The sequence below is a fragment of the Eleginops maclovinus genome, chromosome 12, assembly GCF_036324505.1.
Source record: "Eleginops maclovinus isolate JMC-PN-2008 ecotype Puerto Natales chromosome 12, JC_Emac_rtc_rv5, whole genome shotgun sequence".
Taxonomy (NCBI): domain Eukaryota; kingdom Metazoa; phylum Chordata; class Actinopteri; order Perciformes; family Eleginopidae; genus Eleginops; species Eleginops maclovinus.
The window spans coordinates 9,348,142-9,374,193 of NC_086360.1; the positions used below are offsets into that span (position 1 = coordinate 9,348,142).

Consider the following 26,052-nt stretch of genomic DNA (forward strand, 5'->3'; position numbering starts at 1 on the left):
GTTTAATATAAATTAAGCAAAACTAAGTTAAACTGAACTTTAGTGGGTATAAAGTGTCCCTGTGCTAGTTTATTCGGGAGATGTTTTAATCTCTCTCATTAGTGTGACCATTATCTCTGAAATACACTAATCAACAAGTTTATATATTGGTTCTTTTATCAGTACAAAAACCGAATTGCTAAGAAACAAAACAAAAAACGTTTTTTTCGTGCTTTTCAGGCTAAGTCTGAGTTTGTCAACAGCAGAACGTTCTGGAAATAGACTGGAACATACATTGCCTGTTAAACCACAACTTGTTGTTTTTTAAACATTAGTGTACACATTTTTGACCTGTAACCAAAGTATATAGCTTTATGTTTGGCCATATGGTGCATGTGTACTTTAATTTGAAAAGAAACTTTCCTTTCTGTTCGCAGCTGAACAACAGACGTGCATGTGCAAGACATTCAACATAAGCCTGTAACTTTAAGAGAAGGGGGCGTGGCGTTTCGGGTGCTGTCCCTTTATTTGAATATACAGTAGTTCTGCGAGGCTGGAGTCGGATTGCGTCGGATGTTTTTCGCCTTGTGAGAGGCGCACAGCGGGACGTGGTGGTTGTAATCGTCGGTAATGGTCATCATCCAGGCCTATATTTAACATTTGAATGATACCACTGAGTTAGGAAGGCGTTTTCTCCGCCGCATGCACACTCGAGGAGACGGCACTGCACGCTACCGACAATATGGACTTGCACATATTGGACCACAGGCTCCGAGTCATCAGCATATCCAAGAATGGGCTGGTGAATTTCACACACCCCCTGATTAAACTGATATTCCTCCGGAACAGAACCCGGTAAGAAGATTATTATTGATCGGGGTCTAATGTTTGTGTGACTCACCCGGGTAATCCAGTACGATATGAGATAACCCTCATCGCCTTTTCATTCACTGGGTGGCAGAGCCATTACTGGGGGTATTTGCCTGTGCATGCCCTGCTTTGCCTCCATGGGTCTACTGAAATGCATGTAGCTGTTAGGAATTACAGTAGTTCATGACGTATATTAACGTTTGTAAAATTGTACATTAGCCAAAAACAGGCCCTTTCTTTGGGAATTAATTCTAACGATGGAGATATGACATTCATTATATTTCGTTAGGTTATATTTGAATAAACCTGCAGGAATAATCACATTGCATGCTCTTAATATGCATGTATTTTGTAGTCCTGTGAAATGCATGCATGAATAGTTTGTCATATATGTTGCTTCAGCAGAACATTGATCAAATATCTTAAAATACCATGTTCCTCCAGCACAAAATTGAACTTTGACCTCCTTTACCCAAGGCCAACATCCCGTTTGCAAGTTGTACGCATCTCATGTTGGCATTTGTACCAGTTTTCAGTTAATCCCTGGATATCCTCCCTTTGTTATGTAATTGTTTATTACTTTCGCTGCCCCACATATGCATGGCTAGAGCTCAACATCTGTCTTTGAACTGCCCGTGATATATGAAAGGCAGTGGCTCAGCTACATTTCAAGATAGGAAGAAGTTGTAAGCAAATGTCTTGTCCTCCTCTGATTCCTTTGTGCTCTGTGACTTCTGAAGTCTAGATATCACAACATTGTTGAGGATTTGCTTATCTACAGCATCTTATAAGTACCAACCCTTTTAATATTTTGTTTGTTGGAAACAGGACTAACCCTTGCCTGCGAGTGGGGGATCATCATCCTGGAAGACACTTACTGTTCATATCTTGTCAACTGACAGAAACATTTGATTTATATCTTGTTCTGACAAATGCTTCACATCAGTTCATGCCTAGCTGCATCCATCATCCCGCATTTGTCTCAGAGTATAGGGTGAGACAGTAGGTTTGGACATGTCCATACCAGACCCACGGGCATGATGACGTTATAAACTACAAGGCTTATCCTAAAAAAAACAACAAGCCACTGTGAATAATACAAGTACTGTAATTGCGTCGTTTCTAAGGCACAGGCTAACAGGTTCATACTGAGCAATTGCTATTGCTATTATTATTATATATTAGTAATATATATATTACCAGGAAGAGCACCTCCCGGATTTACAGTCAAGGTTTTACTTTATTTCAAAAGTATTTGCCTACATACTTGAACAGTTGCTGTGAGTGTAGGGGGAATGTTGGCTGGGCCAAGAATGAACCAGAAAAAAATGCAGGCCATTCTTCCTTTGATTAGTAGCCCTGTCTGTTTTCCAGTGTGTTGGTTTTTGCATGCTTTGGAGTTATATCACCTTACTGTGGCATTATTGTGCTTTTGCTTGGTTTTTCCTGTTCTTTTTCTATAGCATGGTTTTGTGCCCCCCCCCCCCCCCCCCCTTCCTCTCTGGTCAAACTATAGACGGATTGAGATTAGGGAGTGGTGGAGAAAATTGAGTTCATAGCAACTCAAAACAATGGAGCAAACAAGCCTGATTGCCTTGGTTGGTTTTTGCCATCTCCCTCTTTCAGGCCCCTGCTATTCATTAGCAAACAACTCCCTGTGAATACACTCAAAGTGATTTGAAAGCAGTCCTGAGCAGAATTTTAAGAAGGTTATAATCACTTCTAGGAGCCAGACTTATCTGAACTGTAAAAATGTAGATGTTTCTTTTAACATAATCCAGCACAACTAATGATTAAAATACCTTAGGTACGGAGGATGAAAGTAGTTAGAGACTTTGCCTTGCCCAAAAATAAGAACCCTTTTTGATGAGGGACAACATTCCCACTATCAGCTGCATTGTTAATCTGTGATGGTCAGCTATGTTTAGCTACTGTCATCAAAATGGCTAAGGTACGAGAAAAGTCAAGTTTCATAAGTGAGGAAATATGATTTAGGTCAGGCCTTGTTATTAGGTTGGTTTTGCCATGAATCATGTTAGATTTGTTCTGAAATCATGCACTCTTATAAAAAGTGTAAGTAAGCTTCTATTAAACACTTTTGTAAGCTTGCAAGCTGTTATTTTATACCTTGTCCTCAGTTGTTGTTTGGAGTTTCTGGGAGTGGTAGTAAACTAAGCCCAGTACTCAGCCCAAAATATTGGTGTTGCTTTACTGTGGATGCAGCCCTGCAGGCTCCACAGAGTCCTTCTTTCTTCTTTTCTGCAGCTCACTAACGAGAGCATGGGTTGGAACAATGCCTCAGCTGAGCCAGAAACCCCGGTGGCGAGTCTTTCACTTGTTTGCTTCAGTGATCTGTCAAGGTTGGGGCTCTTGCTCCCCACTTTTGCACAAGGCTGCCCCCCTGCCTCTAATAACATGCAGGCATTTGAAAAAAACAAAAACTTTCCCCATTGTTCTGAATAAACAGTAGGCCGTGAGAACGCTACAGATCATTTTTTTCGAAAGCAGCCGAGGTAGCAGACAGCTTTGTCGGCCACTGTCAGTGGGGCTGAGGTGACTCGAGGATCATTCCTCAATCTTCAACAACATCGGTTTGCTCTGCTTCTTATCATGTTTCCCCAGCTGGAGCATCAGTTGCACAAACCCAACAACCACCTACCGCCCATTGCTTTGCGCAGGTGGATCAAAGTCCAGATTCTGGTATGCTTGGTTTTCATCTTCCCCACTCAGCCGCTTCCTCGCTACCTGTTGCTTCCTCGTCCTTTTTTTTGTTATTTTCCGTCTCCTCCTATTTGTTTCTTCATGCTTCAATAGAAGAAGCTTGTTTTCAACACTTGCACCAGTGATCATACACTAGCTACTGTATGTGTCACAGTTTCAGAGTGTTCCCGTTGCGTTCATCAGGCAACAGTCCAAAACCAAATGCATTCAAATTACAGTGATATTAACCAGGGAAAGCAGCACATTTAGCCTATGCTTTTGTTTCACTTGATCAATTGATTAATCTGTATATTAATGATTACAGACTAACATTACAGACAATGGGTAGTGCTGAGGCCAATATCATCATCTATTTTTAGATGTTTTGTTTCATATGCTCAGGAAGTTGCTTGGAAGTGTGGTTGATTCTGGATCAAACTGTCACTTTGATTCTTCAGAAGTGCTTGTCAGATGTTTGAATAGATAATGAAATCATGCACACACACACATTCCAACACTAGAATTGGGCGTGTTACGCCGGCATTGGCCTAGTCTGTGTATGGAGCCAGGGATTAAATGTATTTTTTATTTCTCTGTTTTCGTTTTTGACTTAACTATTTCTGTCACTACCATTTTCTTTCTGGAGATTCTGAAAAGGTGCACCAATATTATCCCACTTTTTTAATCAATATTGCCTCTCCTCCCTATCAATGACACCCTGTTTTTAACTCTGCTTTCAGGTAGTGGGAACAACGTGAACATATTTTATTTCCGACAGGGTTATATAACACGTTGTACAAACAAATTCTGTTGAGCAGAATCCAAACCTGACATACTGTGTTCCTATGGGCTGTATTTGTCCTCTACTTATCTGTTTTTCATTTTTATGTGTTGCTAAAGGAGATATGTGTAGATGTAAGGGCACTGCAGCAAGCTTTATTGTTGTTGGGCACTCTTTTTGCATTTATTCTACCAAGTTCTAGTAAGTGTTTTTGCAAGAAGAGATATAAAGTTGTGTTTTCCCTTCATAAGAAGTGCAGAAGTGTATTGATGTAGGTCATGTACAGCCACCATCCTTAGACTGTGAGAGTGAGGAATATGAATAGTGATTGTTAAACAAAGTTAAGCAAATACATTCTCAGTCTGTTTTCACTAATGAAACTTTGGTAAGGCATTTTATCTGTTCCTTTTTATAAACAGGAAGTCAAATAAAAACAGATGGATTTCCCTACGTTTTTAACAACCTACAACTAATACTTTGCTGAGGTTCTTTCGGGGATGCAGGTGCAAAATTAGGGCACAAACGGTCTTCTCCAGAGGCACACCACATGCTATAAAGCTACTGTCTTTATTGGTCTCATTAACAGGATAGATGCTTGACACGCACTACCTGCAGGAAACTTCCAGCAAGGGGAAGGTGAAGGTTCACGAGGAAATGGGGGGTGTAATATAGCACAATGGGCTGGCGGAGCTTGCTACCACAGCTGGTAGTTAGTGCTCCCTCTCTTTGTCTATGTGGGGTGATTGTCTGGTCTCATGGCAGGGATTACTTTTTGCTGAGTCAGGAGTATTGCACTCTCACTCAGGCTTCCACTGTAATAGCCTCAGCCGAACGACAAGCAGAAGAAGAGGATGGTTTATCTCCAGTGAGAGATTTTAGGAAAACATGAATAATACAGCACTTTCATTTTAGGGATATAAGGAAAACAAAGGACGCTCATCCATCCAGAAATTGCTTATATCTTTCTACTAAAAATGAAGGTCTACTTGATAATAAGGTTCATTAAAAGGTTAAACTATTCCTTAAAATGCGCCCAATAAACTCCTGTGAGTTGCAAAATTGGATGAGCATCTATGAAGGATATAAACACAAATGTCTCCCCACTGAAACTTACGAGGAAAGAAAAATAAGCTTTTCCACAGTATGGTGGTTGCTATAAATATTACCCATGATGAGCTTTGTCTGCCCAATCTATAGAGAATACGTTTGTCAGAGGTGCCGAATGACTCAATTGGACACCTATTGGCTAGCCCTCCAACACGAAAAGAGGTGCTGCAGCACAGGCAGTATGAGAAAAATAAAGACATTTTTTAACATAAAAGCATGTAAACATGTCACAGTAGAGGCACAAAATACAAATATGAACCTGAAAATGAGCATAAAAGACCCATATTAATTCTGGACTAGCAGTTGAATAGTGGACTCTAGTTTTCCTTTGCAAAAGTTCATAGCTATGTCCAGGCTACAGGGCAAACCCAGCTTCTGGTGTACGCAGTAATCAGTTTTCGCTGCCTTAAAAAAATCCAGTGTATCTCCGTTACCAAAGGTATTTCTTTGGATGTACTAAAAAGGAAATTCTTAGCTGCAGAAACTGGATTTAATTAATCATATTTGTTAAGAGCTAGTGTAAGCGAAGAAAATGTGTTTCCCTCTCCAGTTCTTCCACTCAAACCCTATCAAACCTTCTGGGCCTATGTACTTTGATGTTTGTTTTTTAACTTTGTTTCACAAAGGCAACATTCAATAGAACTGAACACTGTGGCCAGGCCAAGCAAAAACCTTTGATAGCAAATGCTTTTGGCCCCAAGCCCAATGATGCCCAAATATGAAACTGGAGAAAGAGTAAACTACATTATTGTCGAGGGCATTTCAAATTTCAGTCTTGTATAAAGCAGTTCTGTGATCCCAAATGTCAATTTTCATATCGGATGCTTATTTGCAATGCTCCAGGTTCTGAAACTTCCATATCATCACATTTAGAGAGGTCATGCCAGGTCTTTCCTTGAATGCAGCAGTGCCCCAGTTTGGTGTGTTACCCACCAATTTGCTGTGGATAAAGGAGCGTTGCTGGCATAATGCGGTGATCAGGCTTGTGCTTATTGAGTGACAGCCAGTCCTGAAACCAGTGTCGATTTCGGAGAACCCCATTTACTTGATTCTATTTGGTTGCAAATGAATAACACTTTTTTCCTCTCCACCTTCTTTTTATCTCCTGCCCTTTTTATGTTCTCTCTATCCCCAACCACATGCCTCTCCCCATCTGTACTTCCTCTTCTATTTCAGATGCAAGTTTTTCAGTCTGACAGAGACACCAGAGAATTACACAGTTGTCCTTGATGAGGAAGGTTTCAAAGGTAAAGCACCCTTTTTTTAAATCTTTAATCTGTCCTCCTACACTTTAACCACTTTAACCGCTTTAGTCCTAGTTGTACACCATAAATATTCACCATACAGAAGACTACATAATGATCCTTATAGTATAATGTTCGCCAGCCAGAATACAATAAATTATTGGCGTTTTTTTTTTTACTTGAGTACTACGAGAATGATGCAAAACATGTACTGATCAATTTCAACCAAACAACAAATTAGGGAAGCTTCTGTTTCTCTCTAATTTTGAAACTTAAAGGGGAACTCCATCAATTTCACACTTTTCACTAGTCATGGGCAGTTTGACGGGAAAACAAGTGTATAATAGGAATTCCACGTTAAGGCGATTCTGAAGCTTGAAGCAAAATAGGGGCTAAAAGTGTTTTAATTCCCAAAATGTAGTGAAGTTTCTTGAGTGCAATTTTTTTGTTTGTTCCTCTAAGTCATGGAGCTGTTTCACACTGTTTTCCCTATTTGTTTTTAATACTCGCAGCTGTGAGTATCTCCTCCAGTCAAACAACACCACTTCCCAAAATCAGGCAAAACATGGTCATCTGGTATCTAGCATGTAGTCTTCAACTGGGCCACAGCATAAGACTTTGTTATCAGTGTAATGTTACTTTCATCTTTGATTCCTTAAATTACCAAACGGGAATGATTGGTCTATAGGACCATATCGTATAGAAAATACAAATGTATCCCAAAAATATCCATGCAAATATAAGTAGCCCCTGTCATACCTTTGCTATCAAAGTTCACAACTTTACAATAAAAATGTTTCTCCTGTTAGCCTTTTTTTTTGGTATATAAAGTTCAAGCTGCACTTGAGGTTAAAACCCTGAATAAGTAATTCAAAAGGACTTAAGTGCATTTTGATTTTAAACTGCAGCCACATTTTTCTGCAGTCTTCCTCTATTTTCCCCAAATATATTTATTAGGAATATATCTATGTTTTCTGAATATTTGTCTGTCAATTAAAGATTTTTTTCAAAGTATATACTGTATATGTGTTAGACCATCCCAAAAGACAATGGATAGGTTTATCAATTATTAAAGTATGTGTTTGTCCTCTATTAATATTTTGCCCCTTCTGCCTGAACGCACTTCCAGGACAGAGTCCACAGTATAACTTACTGTATAATAGTCCCACCCACTCCGCATCCAGACATTTTTGTCTAGTCCTTTCACATGGATGTAGTTGCAAAGACATATGTTGCCTCCGGGTGCTCTGTTTCTCTCTGTCTCCTTTGCTCTCCTTCTGAGTGCCTATTTTAAGAGGTGAAAGCTGGTGTAGAGAAGCCACAAGGGGCTGTCTGTGACAAATTATGCCAACCAGAACTCCAACTCTTTGAAGGAGAGAAAAAAAACTGTATTCACCGCAGGAGGTAGAACCATGTTTTGTTATCTTAAGCATAACAAAAAAGTTGTATATCTCCTATGAAGGTTTAAGAGAATATAAATAAAGACACATTTCAAGCATGCAAATAATAGTTTGTTAAGAGCTAGGAAGCCATTAATATATTGTACGTTTGGACTGGTATTTGAAGTGACACACAGAAAGGGTTAGGGTGCACATTTCCCTACGTCATCACTCCATAAGCCTTTTATTTACTGGCTTACAGACTTTGGGTTATTGCAGCCAGGTCTAAGGAAAAGACCCCCATTTGAACTCAGGCCCTTCTTGACCACCTACTAGGAACTGCGTGTCTGAGCTTATTAATGCATTGGTATCAGGTTCACTCACTTAAGTTTAACTGTGTGGTATAAATAGCGAGGACGTTTTTGGTCTCCATGGTGAACGAAGAGACAGGAGGTTGGGCAGAGGAAGTGTGTGTCTGTAACACTAAACAGCAATCAAGAGGAAGTTACCTACAGCAGTAACATAAAATAGTAATGAGCTGCAGACGTTGAGCACTTCATTGCACGAGGGCTTTTTTAAAAGTTACTTAGTAGCTATTGTAATTGCTGTAAAAATAGTCACTGATGCAGTTTGACCATTTGGTGTGTGCTGTCAGTACTTTTTCCCTCTAGATATGACTGCATCAGTTTATTCTACATTTGATGAAACTGTGTTTTCTGAATTTGTAAGAGCTCTTGTTTCTCAACAAACCATCGTGGAACAGAACTACTTTTAAATCTAGATAAGATTTTAATTTTCAAAATTGATGGTGGCAAAAAACTGCCTTTGGTAAACTAATCCAAACCCCTATCCGCCTAGTTTTTCGTTGACTGCATATATGTGCTTACTATAATAGATAAAGGCTATTTTGGTCCATTTACCCTGTGTAAAAGATGTGATAGTATGCCCGGTTTGCCACTTAAAATTGAAAATGTTCAATGAGGTACATTTGCATAAAGGCAACTTTTCTCTCCTGCACCCCACTCAGAGCTCCAGCCCTCAGAGCATCTCAAGGTCGAAAGCTCCATCTGGCTGCCGCTCAACGTGGCCTCCAATGGCAACGCCTCCAGCAGCTCACAGGCTGTCGGCGTGACCAAGATCGCCAAGTCGGTCATCGCCCCTCTGGCCCAGCAGCACGTTTCTGTCTTCATGCTCTCTACTTATCAGACCGACTTCATCCTGGTGAGCCCCGTCTACTTGCATATTTTTATTTCTGCTCTACTCTATTGCACTCCAGCCTAAGTAGCTTGTCAAAATAAAAGAGGCGCAGTAGAATGTTTAATTTATAGACGTCTGGAGCAGCAAAAACTAAATGTATAAAAAACTCCAGACTTCTAATCTCACAGTGATTGTGAAGCATGTCACCTACTGAGCTCTGCCAGACAAAAGACGCCTTTTTGTATACTCATCAGTTTTGGGGATTCCCGAGTGAGCTGATGGCACTAAAAAGTTAGTTGATGTATTACATGTGAAAGTGTTAAGCGGGCAAAAATAGATAACAACTTGACATACGATTGTGTCAGCAAGAATAATAATGAGTGAACCGGTATTGGCTGAAACAACATGATGTACAATGATTACACAATAAACTCTGTGTAGATTAAACAATATCATGATCAACATCCATGTTGTGTAGGTAAAGGAGAAAGACCTGTCCGTAGTCGTCAGCACGCTGGAGGAGGAGTTCAATATCTACAAAGAGGTGGGAGGGGAGTCTGTACCTATGCATTGTCAGGATGTCATCAACGGCCTCCAGAAGAACGGCAAAGAAGGTAGAGGTCACTTTGTTCAGTGTGAGTTCCCTTACCTCTCAGGTATTGATCAAAGTCTCAGGGGAGAAACTTAAAGGGGCCCTATTACGCTCATTTTCAGGTTTTATATTTTTATTTTGTGCCTCTTCTGTTACATGTTTCCATGCTTTAATGTTCAAAAAGTTCTTTATTTTTCTCATACACCCTGTGCTGCAGCACCTCTTTTCACCCTCTGTCTGAAACCAGAACCCAGTCTGCTCTGATTGGTTCAAGGTTCAATGGTTTTTATTGTCATGTACACAGTAGCTACAGTGTAGTTATGGCAATGAAAATCTTAGGTCCTGAGCTGGCCGGCTCTGTTGTGATTGGTCAACCACTTAGAGACGTTCCACCCCCTTAGCCTATCACATAAAATGGAGCATTGGTCAATAGCAGCGTAGGTTTTACATACCGAGGTTATTATGTAAGAGAAGTAAACAAAGGAGTCCAATGTAGGTGTTTCAGGCAGGGGGGGAGTGTGTGGGAGAGACATGCAAGGTTTTAACATAAATATGCTGTGTGAAGAATTGTTAAATACAGTATTAAATTCTCCACGTTTGCTGCTAAAAGACATTAGTGAACTGATGTTTACATTTAGAATATGAAAGCTGTTTAATAATTCACTTTGGGAACAAATACTTTGTCAATTTATTAAAGTACTCTAACTGCCAGCCTCTTTCAATTCAGTGTTCCTCTCAAAAGCAGAGACAGCTTCTGTTCTCTCTTTCTTTTAGGAATAGCATGTAAAATGAAATATGTGTTTATGGCTAAAAGAACCCACTGTTGAAGGACACCTGATGATCTTAACAAAGCCATGTTTGGCTTAAACAATATTGCATTATATAACATTACAAAAAAACAATGCAAACAGGCGGGTTCGCACTAGGTTTCAAACATACTGTGTCCTCTACAGGATGTTATTTTTACAAAGTACAGAACACGCTGTACGAAGAGTGAAACATGCTGAAATATATGAACAACCTTTCACAGTCTTTCATATCTTTGCATCTTTAAGATGCCGGCTCTAAGAAAACATCAAAGACCAAAAATGTTTTTTTAACTTGACTCATGTCCAACTTCTTTGGAAGCTTTCACAAGCTATGCTGTTTTGTTTTGCAGATTGCACTTACTGACAAACTGTTGGCACAATACTGATAAGAATGCAGCTGTACTTGTGAAACACTGTAAAACAGACAGTTAAACTTGTGTGCATTAATAGATTTCAGATTTTTGATTAAGGTCTACGAATCAAATAATGAACCATGGATAATGAACCAAAAAACACTATTCATGTATCTGTTGAAGCTTTCATCTGAAAACACCTTGAGATTTTCCCACAAACCAACACTGCCTTTTCTCTGCCAGCCATCCAGCCCACGGTCCACCCAGTAGTAATCCCCCAGAACCAGTTCTGTGTCATGTCTCTGGACCCGGACACTCTGCCGTCCATCGCCACCACGCTCATCGATGTCCTGTTTTATTCCAACAGGTGAGTGGTTCACAGCACTGCAGTACCTCTCTAAAACACAAGGTGGCAGCACATGATCCTAACAAGACACCAACTGTTTCACATTTAACACATGGATAGAATTACTTCACATCAGTTTAATAACATGACCGTATTTGAGAGAACTTGAATATGAGACGAATATGAGATCCTTTTTCACACTCAATTATACTGCTCATTATTGTGCAGATTAATTTCCCTACATAGCTTAATGTTTTTCATTTCTTTTTTGCATTCTTTTTCGGTTTTTCAAATCAAAATTACGTAAAATTGGGTTAGGGTTTTCTTTTTATTCCAAGAAGTTACATTTACAACCCCTTAGAGAAAGAACCTCCAATAGGAATGCTCTAATTACTAAAGTTACGACATTTTAAAATAAATTAAAATTAAACACACTTTCAGCTATACAGCCACATGTCTTTTGACCCCTCTGATTATAATTTAAATCCAAATGATATACAATATTAAATCAAAATTGTCGAACTTTGTCTCTTCTCCTCTGCAGTCCCAAGGAGGATGCGCAGTCGGCTCCGAGCCAGGGTTTGGACTGCATCAAGTTCTTCTCCTTCTCCCTCATTGATGGCTACATCTCACTGGTGATGGACACCGAGGCTCAGAGACAGTAAGGATTCTCAGTACATTACACTAAGAAAAAACCTACCTTTGACATCTTTTTTAAAAAGTGTATCAGATTTTGCTAGCTTTTATCTGGGGATTGCTCCCAAGAGATTGCCCTCTTCATCTCTGAAATGTTTCTCTGTCTGCTCTTGGTTGCCTGTTAGACATCAGTTTGACCTTTGTGCTCCAGGTTTCCTGCTGACCTCCTCTTCACCAGCTCCTCTGGGGAGCTGTGGCGAATGGTTCGTATAGGCGGACAACCGCTGGGCTTTGGTAAGGCTGCTTTCTTTAAAACACTTTATCATAGTAATTGAATCTATATGCAGGTTAGTGCGCATCACTCATATGTTAAAGTCCAACCTGTTTCTGGATCTGCTTGCCCTGCTGGGATTGATCAGGTGGTATCTGACATCACAAAAGAAGTCTTACAGGATATGCAAACTCTGACCAACACATGACTAAACAAATCCTGCATATCTTTCAGACATAGCAAGCCAATTAGTTGTGTATAACTTTGAACAAACGCATATCAAAATGGTAAGATAAGCTGTTTGATTCCCTGTAACATGTGACAGGATCGCCCTAGGAAAATATATGATTCACGCATTATGTCTGTGATACACAAGAAATCCAGTTGTAATGGCACTATCTAATGTCTTTATATTGTAAGGCTTTCTGTTGATGGAGATGTGATTTTAAACTAAATCTTGTATGTGCCTTCTTTCATCAGTTGCTGTTTTCAATTAAATAATTGAATAATAATTTATTTATTATTCAGTCAGTTGCGTTGAAAGTGATCAGATTTTTATATATATATATATGTATGTATATGGGCCATTCTACCGAATTGGTTCAAAGTCAGGTTGGGAAAATGTTTGAAATGTATATGTTTTATTCCCAAAACTTTGACTATATATATATTATACCATATCTAAAGTACACATATTTAGTAAAAGAACAGTCCATTTTTATATTTTACTTTCAGACTGTATTGGAATATCTTTCCTCTCCCAAAAATTGTCACTACCGAAACAAAGTAATACACTACAGTAAAACAATATTATTATTTATCTGTTAAGATTGTGTTTACTTCCCTCCTCTAAAGAGTATGTTAACAAATATTTCTTGAAGGTTTTCAGAATTAAATGAATGAAAATGATTTTTTTACCAAATTTCAAAGTTCAATTTATACAAGTCATCAAAATCTAAATGCAGTATTTCTTTGTAACATGCGTAATACTGATCATTTTGATTCCAGAGTTGCTGATTGATGAAATTGACCATACTTTAAACCAATCAGTATCATAACATTTTAGTTGATAACTGAAATCACTTTATTTTTTACGAAACATCCAGTGTTTCGGTAGTGACGGCACTGTTCGGTAGACGGCACTGTTTCGGTAGTGACGGCACTGTTTCGGTAGTGACGGCACTGTTTCGGTAGTGACCACAGTATTTTGTTTGCAAGGTTGTATCATATTTCCTCAACCTTATTGCTTAATCTTAACTCATAACATGCCTTAGGTTGGGAATATTACAAACACAAATGTTTTGTGGTCGATAGAATCATTTTATTTTTGAAGACATAACAATTGTTCATCCAGAACCATTTAAAGTACCAACATTACATTATCAAGGGAAAATGATCTGAATGAATTAACTGATCATGAACACAAATTTCACACACACACACACACACACACACGCATGTAATTGTAACAGTGAACTATCAGGATGAAACTGGAAGCAAGTGGTCTTCATGTAGCTTCAATCATTGCTAGTATGTCTGATCCATTCACAAATTTAGTTTTTCACATACTGCAGTGAACACTCTTGGGCTGATCTGGACATGCCTCTGTGTGACGTTTTCTGGTGGAGGGATTAAGGTGACGACCTTGTCCACTGTGTACCAGATCTTGTCCTCTAGTCGCGGCCAAAAAAAGCGTTTTTTCCGCCCAATGTTGTGCATGACTTTGACCTCAAGGGCACCTGCACACAGATAACAGGTGAAATAAAAGGACATTGGGTGAGACATGATAAGTATTGTTTGTATTGCAATCTTATAAGACTATGAGATGAAGTTTGATTCAAAGGGAATGGGAATATAAGAACGGAAAATGACCAAGAGAGAATAAACGGAAAGAGAGAAATATCATCAATGTAATTTGGAAATCTGTGAGGAAAAAATGAAAAGATGTACAAATCACCTTCTTCTATGTCTTCAATGATTCCAGGATATGGGTCATCGTCATATGTAATGACACACCATTTTCCAACTAGGTCTTCAGTGACCTCATCAACTGGACAGAGAGTCCCTTCACACTCAGATCTTGAGGTGGAACGGCTTCCATCTTCTGAGGCTGTTGTTTCAGATGTTCTTACATCTCTTCCAGGCTGTAAATGTGGTGCAATGTTGGAGGACGATGGGTGGAAACAGGGACAGATGTTCTCTCTGTTGCAGAAGCAGCTGAGCACTCTATAATGGATCGTGCCAGGCGTAGTGCGGATTACTTGATGAATACTCAGTGTACCTTTGATGGTGGTCAGCTCATTTGGCAGGAGAGTGTTTACTCTGTTTATCTGGTCTTCCTCCACGTAGAGGAGCTTGACTTTGGTGAGAGGAATGAGTGTGTCATAGAGGACTTTGGCTGTGGGTATGTCAGTACCCCTGGCTACCTGTGAATCAGCGGTTCTCTTCATGGTGGCTCCAACGCCATCAGCAGGCCCTTTCCCGTGACCAGCTTCCAGGAAACTCCAGTTTACAGCGGTAAATCCCATCTGGAAAGGAATGGTGCTCAAGAGATAGAAGTTCTTCTTTCCTCAATATTGCATAGTCGGCCCATCACTGATGAAAAAGAGCTTTTGGATCCTCGGATGGTTCTCCTTCAGAAGCTGAAGAACTGGTTTAAGCTGAGCCCAAATGGCAGGAGGATCATGCTTCATGGAAGGTGACAATGCACAGAATGTCAGTGTACAATCTGAGGTGTACACAACATCATTGTGCAGTGTAGTCTGCCTGTGTGATGCTCCAAAATGGACTTGCTGCACCTCCTTTGCATATTTGCACTGCCAGTTTTCTGCATAGTCAATGTGAAGAATAGCTTTGTCTTCTTTCAGAGATCTGTGCAGGGATTGTAGCTGTCTGTATTGGTGATGAATGTAGAGGTGCTTGCACACTTTGGCTTTCATTTCTCTCTCAAAATCTTCCAAAAGGAGTTGCGGGCTGCCCTCACATCTCTGTTTGACCGTTTTTGTCACAGTGATCTTCTGTCTTTCTCCGTCCTTTTCTTTTTCATAATCTTCTTTTTTCGTGAGCCACTGGTACCACCATGTGGCTTCTGTTCCTGATGTACCAGTACTTGTGGTGTGTGTGAGAGACTTGTTCTTACAAGAGAGACATTCCCTGTACATGCAAGCTTTACAGTACAGTACAGCACAGCTCCTCAGCAACGTTGCTCAAGCTTGATGAGTTAATAATGCCAAGGTGCTTGAGCCTGTCTGCTTTCATTTGGGCATTGTCATGCAATTTGCAGACACATGTCTCCCTGTTGTTGATGTTTGGGGCAACAATCCAAAAAGGTTTTATCCTGCAGAAAAGCGAATAGGACAGCTTCAAATGAGGCATCTCCAGCATCAACTTCTGATGCAAATTCAGCATTGAGTCAGAGAGGAGCCTCTTTTGTTTCTTCTTTTTGAATCTTGTGATTGTTTCATTCTGCCCCGCTGATGCCCGACTATTGTCATCTCGACTTAAGAACATCTTGACTATGTCCATGGTCTTTTTATTTCCACTTCTCTGATAGTTGAACCTGGACTGTGGCTTGTCTACAGTCTTGTTGTAGACTTTGTGGGAGATACCTACTGTTTTTCTGAGCAAATTTACAAGTTTGTATTTTCTGAGAAACCTATAGAGACAGCTCTTCTAAATGCATGCTTTTGTTTATAGTTGACAGATTTGTATTTTTTCTCCATTTGGTGCATAAGTGTATTGCGAAATAGCAGAGTTTTTCTAATATGAGCAGGAACTCTGTGCTGCTTTACATCATTATTAGTTTTTGTTCTTGGGGAACAATATGACTTATCTGATGTCAACCTCAGTTTTAACCTCTGACATCTTTTTTTCAATGTTGCTTCTCTTCGCTGCACGTCTTTGACCTTCTGCTCTAGTTTCTGTAATTTTCTGTAGTTAGAGGTTTTTGCCCTTCTCCTTCTCTTGTCTGCAGGTCTATTCTCTGGTGTCTGATCAGCCTTGCTAGAAGTGCTAGTTGCACTTCTTGTCCTTTTCTGATCTGCAGGCCTAGGCTCTGGTGTCTGATCAGCCTCAGTAGAAGTGCTTGGTGGTGTTGAAGCCCTGCAAAATGTCTCCATCTCGCTCTGTCTTTTTGCCAACACCCTGTGCTTTTGCTGTCTTTTCCTCCATGATTTCCTGACCTTCCTTTGCTCCCTGTTGGACAAATCACTGATACATTTCAACTTTCCCTCTTCTCTTCGTTTCCTATTTCTTTCTCTTTCCTTCCTTAAATATTCTTCGTGTTTCACTGGATCATCCCTCACTCTTTTCCTGTATTCTCTCAGCCTCTCTGCTCCACTTTTTCTCATTTGTTTTGGCATTTTGGTTCTCCCCTGAACAATTTCAGATAGAAATCAGCATTATCTACATGTTTACCATTTAGTCCACACAACACATTTATTTTAAAATGATGGGATTGAACTACTTCTTACCATTCAATTTTGTCACTACCAAAATGATCATGTCACTCTCGAAACTTTACCATATATTTCGGTAGTGACTGTTTCGGTAGTGACAATTCTAGCTAACTTTGAGCATAACTAAAGAATGCTAGCAAGCACATGGCTAGCATACATGTCTTTGAAGAGGGGTACACTCATAAAAACATAATATTTTGCATAAAACCCCAAAAAGTTATCTTAATTGAAGAGAATATGTGTTTGGTAGTGACAATTCTTATGGTTACACGCCGATTTTCAGACTTTGGAACACATTTAGATAAAAAGTATGGGATTCTGCTACTTACCATTCAGCCATGAAGGTCTGAGATGCTGTAACACTTCCCAATCCAAAATGCAGGGTGTGTGGCTAAAAACCAGGCTCAGCCAATGGACTAAAACTCTTGTGTTTCGATAGTGACATGCAAACTGGGGACATGATTTTTTGAGTATAGTTTTTTAATTTAAAGATTAAACCCACAATAATTCTAAATATTTCAACTTCTGTTTAAAGGTAATCATAAAGATATTTGTAATCACACCATTGAAAAAATTCTTAAAATTGTTTTAAGTGTTATTTACAGAAATTGAAATTTAGATGTCAGGGTTGTTGACAGCAACTTCCCAATATAAAGTACCCTATAAATGATGATTTTGTATATATTTAGCTTATCACTATCTCATTTAATGCCTTGGGATTAAATATACCATAACATATTCTTAGTAAATATCTTTGTCTGAAGACTTTTAAATTATTTTTCTTGTTGAGGGACTGCACTTTGAACCAATTCGGTAGAATGGCCCATATATATATATATATATAAATGGGTCCACCAGTAGTGTCATTTCCTTGTCTTGTGTTTTTCTATTACATGTCTTATACGTACAGTCCAGTAATTTTAACTCAGATGCATCATGTTCTTTTTCTTATCATTACCTAACATAATTCAAAGCAAATGGTAGCAATTGGAAATAACAGAGTTTACATTATCACTGCTCCTAGTACTAGGATGGGTTAAATGCAGAGGACTAATTTCACTGTGTGTGCTCTGCTGTGTGCATGTATGTGACTAATAAAGAGGGTTTCATCCTCCGATTCTATCTATCATGTGATTACATTTCCAGGCAATTACAAATCTTAAATTTGGCTTAATAACAGCTGTTTATATTTGTGATACTTGCATGTTTATTTGTGCATTTGTCCTCCACTCTCTGTAGATGAATGTGGAATAGTGGCCCAGATATCTCAGCCTTTGGCGGACAGCGACATCTCTGCCTACTACATCAGCACCTTCAGCTTCGACCACGCTCTGGTGAGTCCAACATCTCCATGTCATCTAGCTAGGTCTCCGTCACCAAGCAGTCAAAACCACGACATATTAGTGCAATGCCTCCACAAATGATGACTCTTAGCTCAGATATTTCAACATTTCAAGTTTGTTTTTTCTTCTGTAGTGTGGGAGACTAAGAATGATCAGATAAACAAATATTCCTGTAAGCATTCCTTTGGGGTTCATTCATGAGCAAGGCAGGTGATTCCAAAACGGCTTCAGGGTTTTTTTTCTGATACAAGCTTGTTTATAAATTGGAGAAAAAGGTATATGGCTTCATAGGTTCATCAAATGGACATATTTATTTAGCTAAAATATGATTATTAAAATCCTATAATGCATATTATTAGTTTGATCATCAGCAATCATCCAATAACTGTACACATTTACAAAACCTTATCTCCTTCAAGAAAAAGGAGGTGTTTAAAGATGCATTTATATTTATATTCAGAGTTATAACGTTAGTGTTTCTTTTTCTAAATTATAAACTGTCCCGTCCACAGGGTAAAGAATTTTCTTTTAGACTAATTAAGCTTTCTTCAAATAAATATTTTCCTGGATGTTGGAGTGTATTAGGTTCAGGGTTGGGCAAGTTACTTCCAAAATGTAATACAGTACATATTACTGTCTTTTTAAAGTAATAAGTTACATTACATTATTACTGTCTCTGAACTGTGCGTTACACTACTTTTGCGTTACTTTGACCAAAATAACCGCAAAAGTATGGCTTTAAATGCTAAGATACAGTTTATTGCAGCTCATTAATTAAAACTATTTATCTATCTGGCAGTACATGCTGAAAATAAGAAAAGAGCTAGAAATTAAACTCATGCTAGAATTCTAACTCATGCTCCAGTTTACTGGGCTGAATAATAGTTGATACCGGTAACATTACATCGCTGTTAATAACATGTTAGTGGAGCCTCGGCACGGCCCAGTAACCTGCTGTATATCCATTGCAATGTTAGCTCACCTGGTCATTGGTGTGTTAACGGGGATTTGGCTGACAAGCTTTCTAAAAGCCGGCGATTTCACAGAGGACAGAGGCTGCATATCTTCAACACTCTGCCAAGAGTTTCTTAACTTCTCTGGATCAAAGAGGAAGACCCAGAGAAATGTACCTTCTGTTGCTTTGGCCTGCGCTCACGCCTGTCTTTTTCTTTTCTTTTCTCCGAGCCTGCAGCTCTGCATTGTGACACTGCAGCTCTCGCGAATCTGTTCCTGCAGCCCTCTTAACCAATAGTAAACAGGCTTACTGAGTTACTATTGTACCGGCACAATTGTTTCTCTGGTGTTGGAATGTCTTGCGCTGTTGGTGAATTCTTAAATACAAAACACCACATCATTTTGGGTTAAAATGTGTTGTAACTGTGTTACTGAGAATTGTAACTGGTATTATATTACCCACATTTCAGAATGAATGCATTATATTACTGCGTTAAAGCTAAAAGTAATGCATAACTGTAACTCGTTGATAAGAAAGGGATAAAAAGTTTGTATTGACTTGAAAATTATCGTATTTCTTCCGCTAAGAAAATAAAACTACGTTCCATGGCGCACCAAGAGCTAGAATTCAGACAACAACTTAACTTAAAATGAATGCAGCTCTGATTGATGTTTTCTGTGATTGTCCAAGTCTGTTCACAGTTTATTTTCCTCTCATAAGTCCTTAAACACTACAGAGCCTATACCTTGCTCCTGTTAGTGTTTACTCTGTCTGTTTGACGTCCAGCGCTCCGTCTTTTAACATCTTTTCCTTTCTCTCTCTTGATCCTCCTTAGCAACGGCCATTATAGTGCTCAACATTGGTCTGTACTACTGACATATTAACCTCTGAAATGTCCGAATTGACCAATCAGAATCGAGTAATCAACTAAGCCATGTAATAAGAAGTTTTAATACACAACTCATTTAAATGCTATTTTCAGCCTAAACCAAAACTACTTTTGTGTTTGTAAATTTACAAATTTACCACATATATGACAGACGGTATCTGTATCTCTTTTATTAGTTTAGTTTTACCTTTACCAACTTCATCACTAACTCCGGCCACCTGTTATCATAAAAATGACCAAGAAAACTTTACATGTGTCCAAATGTGACCAAAATTGAACAAAGAAATTGTAAATGGTATTCAATGGTTCACTTACACTCCTACTTTCAGAATGCTTTGAGTGTTTAGCTCACTTTCGTAGCTGTATTATGCAATCCATCATGTCATTGAACTTGAACTTGAACTAAGTGTCATACAGGGTCATTGAGCCAAATCACTGTCAAATTTCCTGGAATTTTGTGTGGGATCAGTATAAACCACAGACAGGCCTAATAATTCTGCAAATTCCAATAAGGAAACTTATTCTAGCTGTGACCTCACAATTGTTTCCACTTGAAAACTTCTTGTTCAACGCTGTATATTATTATCAGGGAATTATTTCTACAACCTAGATTGAACACATTGTAGGTAATCTCCCAATTCATATGGATCGTAAAACAGAAAGTGATGTATTATTTAAGTTATGTGCTATTACCACGCTTGCATTTGAAAAGCAAAATTACTAAAACATTGCAAGTTGAAATAAAACTGTCTCATTAATTGCATTTTCAAGGCAAGGCAAGTTTATTTATATAGCACCTTTCAACAGAAGGCAATTGAAAGTGCTTTCCAAAAATGAAAGACCTTAAGAGCTTTAAGAAACATATTATTATAAAATGGCATTTAAAAACAATCATTCTTATTTCTAGCCAAGGTGCTGGAAGAAGTGGTTGCCACACAGGTTCAGGACCAGCTTAAACTAAACTGCCTCTATGAGAAATTCCAGTCCGGTTCCCGTTCTGCCCACAGCACTGGAACAGCTCTAGTCAGGGTCACAAACAACCTGCTGATGGCGGCTGACACTGGCTCACCATCTCTACTCATCCTCCTGGATCTGATTGCAGTGTTTGACCCTATCGACCACAACATCCTCCTTCAGCGCGTCCAATACACCATAGGACTCTCTGACTCTGCCCTGAGCTGGTTCCAGTCTTACCTGTCTAGAAAAACAGAGTATGTCTCCTTGGGAGGTGCAAGCTCCCAGTCCTCAAGGGTCGACCCTCGGGGCCACTCTTTTCACCCTCTAAACTCTGCCCCTTGGCAATGTCATCAGCCAGCATGGAATATCGTTCCATTGTTATGCTGATGACACGCAGCTATATATAAAGACAGATCCTATCGCCCATGCATCATCACTGACCTCTTCATCCATAAACACCTGCCTTGAGGAGATAAAGGCTTGGATGCAACAGATTTTCCTGCAGCTAAATATCAGCAAAACGGAGGCTATTTTAGTCGGCACACCAAAACAGATCCAGTCATCTCCCATAACCCACATCACCTTTTCTGGCCAAAACATTCCACCCTCCGCAACAATTACCAACCTGTCTTTAAGAATTGACCGTCATCTGACCTTTGATACCCACTTCAAACGCCTGTGCAAAACCTCCTTCAACCACCTCAGGAACATTGCAAAACTCCGTCCCACATTCTCCCATTCAGATGCTGAACAACTGGTCCATGCCTTTGTATCCTCAAGGCTCGATTACTGCAACGCTCTTCTCATCGAGAATCCTAGTGGGAGCCTTCAAAAGCTCCAATAAATAGAGAACAGAACCGCTAGGATCCTGATGAGGGTGCGAAAATATGATCACATCACACCCATTCTTCATTCCCTCCAATGGCTTCCTGTCCCGAAATATCACTACTCACTCATCAGTGCATCCACGGGAATGCCAAAACTCTGCACCCTGGGGAATCGTGCCTTCTGTGCAGCTGCTTTCCACCTGTGGAATTCCCTCCCTGAACACCTTAGGGCTTCAGAGGCCAATGACGCCTTCAAGAAGGGCCTAAAAACCTTTCTTTAAAAAAAAATAAAAATCTAAAATTAAAGTTTTGTTTGTTTCTTTTTTATGCCCCTTGTAGCACTTTGGGATTACTGTCAAGCAATGAAAGGTGCTTTATAAATCAAATGTATTATTATTATTAATAATAATATTAATATGAATATCATTAAAAAGCAAAGATAATAAATAAACATAAAACATGAATAACACAGGTAAAAATTACATCAATAAAAATTATAGTGCTTTGTTGGATATGAATAATTCAGCCTGGATATAAAAGTAGTAAGAGTTGCAGCAGACCTGCAGGTGTCTGGCAGTTTGATCCAGATAGTTGTAGCATAATGCTAGGCTGTTTCTCCTTGTTAAGTTCTGACTTTGGGGACAGAAAGTTGACCCGTCCCAGAAGACCTCAGAGTTCTGGATGGTTCATAATGTAGCAGTAGATCAGAATTGTATTTTGGCCCTAAAACATTCAATGCTTTATAAACCAGCAGCAGTATTTTGAAATCAATTATTTCAAAGCAACTACTCTTTAGTCTGTGATGATGGATAATATTATGTACTTGTTCTCTTTCAAACCTCACTCGGTATCTCACGATGTGACCAATCATGGAATCTCCAGTAACATCATTATTTTAATTGAAATGGCGCCGAGGATGACTGCCGTGTCTCGAGCTCCTCAACAACTCCACATCTTAGTGTTTTTATTGTTTTACTTTGTTGGTTGTTTTTAACATTTTTTGCAACATGCAAACCGCCAAAGCGAGCCCTATCATCCAATATGATAGAGAACAACTTTTACACATCAAGTCGCTGGTGGACAGCAATAATCCACCACGACCTGCAAACAATGGAGAGTCTTTGTGTCTACCTGCTGGAGCTCTACCTGTGGAGTGCAGGAGGAAGAGACGGCGAGGATCCCGGGCCGTGTTCCTGGTCAGGCTGAGGAAACGTGAAAACAGGCCTCCTTTACCGAGTTTACTTCTGGCAAATGTCCAATCCCTGGATAATAAACTGGACAAACTCCGTAGCAGGATGGCATTTCAACGGGACATTAAGACCTGTAATGTTTTGGTTTTCACGGAGACTTGGCTCGACCCCTCGATACCGGACGCCGCCATTGCTCCACACGGATTCTCCATTCATCGCCAGGACCGGACAATAAACTCAGGGAAGAGCAAGGGAGGAGGTGTCTGCTTCATGATTAACAACAACTGGTGCTCAGATGTGGAGATCATTTCTTCCGACTGTTCTCCCAGCCTAGAGCACATCATGATCGGATGCCGGCCTTTTTATCTGCCGAGGGAGTTCACATCTGTTGTTCTAACAGCAGTGTATGTTCCGCCGCAAGCTGACAACAACACAGCGCTGGAGGAGCTGTATGGGATTATCGACAGGACAGAGACTTCACGGCCAGAGGCCGCATTTATTGTGGCCGGGGATTTTAACAGAGCCAACATGAAGGTAGTCCTGCCGAAATACTATCAGCACGTCAGCTGCCCCACGCAGCAATACATTGGACCATCTTTACACTCCTTTCCGGCATGGATATACCCTCCCCCGCCCCCCCTTCGGCAAGTCAGACCACATATCTCTTCTTCTGCTCCCGGTTTACCGGCAGAGACTGAAGAAGGACTGACCTGTGACGAGGACAGTGCAGCATTGGCCCGAGCAGTCTGAGGCTGCTCTCCACCACTGCTTTGGTATCACGCAGTGGTGTGTGTTTGAGGAGGACAATATAAACACACACACTGACGCGGTCATTTGCTACATCGGCAAATGCATCGATGACGTCGTGCCGCAGATTACTGTACGGACATTCCCAAATGAGAAGCCCTGGATAAACGGCGAGGTCCGAGCTAAACTTAAAGCATGGGCCATCGCGCACAGCAGCGGTGATTTGGATGAGTACAGGAATTCCAGGTATGCACTCTGGAGAGTTATTAGCAGTGCGAAAAGACGATACAGGGACAAGGTGGAGTCGAACTACAAGGGCTCTAACGCCAGACTACAAAAGGACAACGAGGTGCTGAGGAAGTGTCTGCATCTCTCCCAGATGAACTGAACACATTTTATGCATGCTTTGAGAGGCCCCCGGCTGTGGAGGCACAGAAGGCCCAGGATCCCTGCTCACTGGTTTTAACCAGTGCAGATGTGTGTAGATCTCTGAAAAGGATCAACACACACAGGGCTCCTGGACCTGATGGCATCCCTGGCCGTGCTCTCAAGGTGTGTGCAGTTCAGCTGGCAGATGTGTTCACAGACATTTTCAATAGGTCACTGCTCCAGTCTGTAGTCCCCACATGTTTTAAAGAGTCCATCATTGTCCCTGTCCCCAAAAAGACAAAACCCATCTGCCTCAATGACTACCGCCCAGTTGCACTCACCTCCAACATCATGAAGTGCTTTGAGCGGTTAGTCAAACCTTTTGTCACCTCCCTCCCTGACTCACTGGACCCCCTGCAGTTTGCCTACACGGCAAACAGGTCCACGGATGATGCCATCTCCCTCACCCTCCACACTGCCCTCTCCCACCTTGACCGAGGAACACTTATGTGAGAATGCAGTTCATTGACTACAGTTCAGCATTCAACACCATTGTGCCCTCCAAGCTCATCATTAAGCTCAGGGACCTTGGGCTCAACAGCCCCCTCTGTGACTGGATCCTGAGCTTCCTGACGGGCAGATCCCAGGCAGTGCGGATGGGGAACATCACATCTTCCACCTTGACCCTCAACACTGGAGCCCCTCAGGGTTGTGTGCTCAGCCCTCTCCTCTACTCCCTGTTCACACACGACTGCGTGGCCACACACAGCTCCAACACCATCATCAAGTTTGCTGATGACACGACCGTCATCGGCCTGATCACAGACGGCGAAGAGACGGCGTACAGAGAGGAGGTCAGAGCCCTGACATCTTGGTGCCAGGACAACAACCTCCATCTCAACGTCAGCAAAACAAAGGAGCTGATTGTGGACTACAGGAAGATGCAGAGAGAGGCACACACACCCATCACCATCATCGGGACTCCTGTGGAGAGAGTCAGCAGCTTCAGGTTCCTCGGGTTAAACATCAGTGAGGACCTGACATGGACACATCACACCAGGGTCATATCCAAGACAGCTCGACAGCGGCTCTTCTTCCTCCGCAGGCTGCGGAAGTTCAACATGGACTCAAGGATACTCTGTATCTTCTACAGGTGCACCATCGAGAGTATCCTGACTGGCTGCATCACCGCCTGGTATGGCAGTTGCACCGCCCTCAACCGTAAGACTCTACAGAGGGTGGTGAAAACTGCTCAGCACATCACCAGGACGGAGCTGCCATCCATGGAGGACCTCTACACCCAGCGGTGTAGGAAGAAGGCTGGTAGGATAATAAAGGACCGAGCAACAATCTGTTCTGTCTGCTGCCGTCTGGCAGACGGTACCGCAGCATCCGGACCAAGACCACCAGACTCAGAGACAGTTTTATACCACAGGCTATAAGACTGCTGAACTCCTGAGCTCTGTGAATGTCTACTCACATCTGTTTATAGTACACACATACATACTGTATATACACATCTGCCATACATATCTGTTTATACGTAATATATGTATCTGTCTACCTGCTCATACAACAGTGTAAAGCAGGGGTGCCCAACCTTTTTTGAACCAATATCTACTTTTAAAGTTGATAGTGTGTCGAGATCTACCAAGCCATATCAGAAGCCATAGCGTAGCCACAATTAATTGTGCACCTATATAATAACACAATTTTCAGACACAAAGATCAAGTTTTAACAATAATAATACATTTATTGAAGTAAATGTACGTCGTGCAAAGAATAAGCATAGTAGGCCTAGGACTGGCCCGTAACAACACAACAACATACAACCCAATTAATACAATGCCTAATTTAAGTTGGAAAAGTGGTTCTCTACCTTAGTGGGACTTCTGGCACTGAGAGGAGGAAGCTAGTCTCTCATAGTCTGGACAGTAGGAGCTGAGTGCCAGCCGTAAGCAGGCCGCAAGGTGGTCATCAGTCCTGGTGGATCTGTATTTTGACTTAATGATTTTCATATGTGAAAAGGCAGACTCACACAAATATGTTGATC

The 26,052-nt window shown here is 40.6% G+C and overlaps 1 protein-coding gene across 3 annotated transcripts in view; it reads left to right on the forward strand.

Annotated features, from left to right (window-relative positions):
- Positions 1–530: 530 nt before the first annotated feature.
- castor1 (cytosolic arginine sensor for mTORC1 subunit 1) overlaps positions 531–26,052 on the forward strand; it is a 29,470-nt gene continuing 3,948 nt past the window's right edge. Inside the window, exons 1-9 of one of the 3 annotated variants that reach the window (XM_063897568.1) lie at positions 531–834; positions 6,614–6,684; positions 9,088–9,281; positions 9,736–9,892; positions 11,255–11,378; positions 11,902–12,018; positions 12,205–12,287; positions 17,961–18,055; positions 20,816–21,921. In XM_063897568.1, the coding sequence (XP_063753638.1) occupies positions 722–834; positions 6,614–6,684; positions 9,088–9,281; positions 9,736–9,892; positions 11,255–11,378; positions 11,902–12,018; positions 12,205–12,287; positions 17,961–18,055; positions 20,816–20,869 (1,008 nt within the window). In that variant the 5' untranslated portion in view covers positions 531–721 and the 3' untranslated portion in view covers positions 20,870–21,921. Of the gene's footprint in view, positions 835–6,613; positions 6,685–9,087; positions 9,282–9,735; positions 9,893–11,254; positions 11,379–11,901; positions 12,019–12,204; positions 12,288–17,960; positions 18,056–20,815; positions 21,922–26,052 lie in introns of those variants that run through there. The other 2 variants (XM_063897567.1, XM_063897569.1) reach the window with 2 other exon arrangements.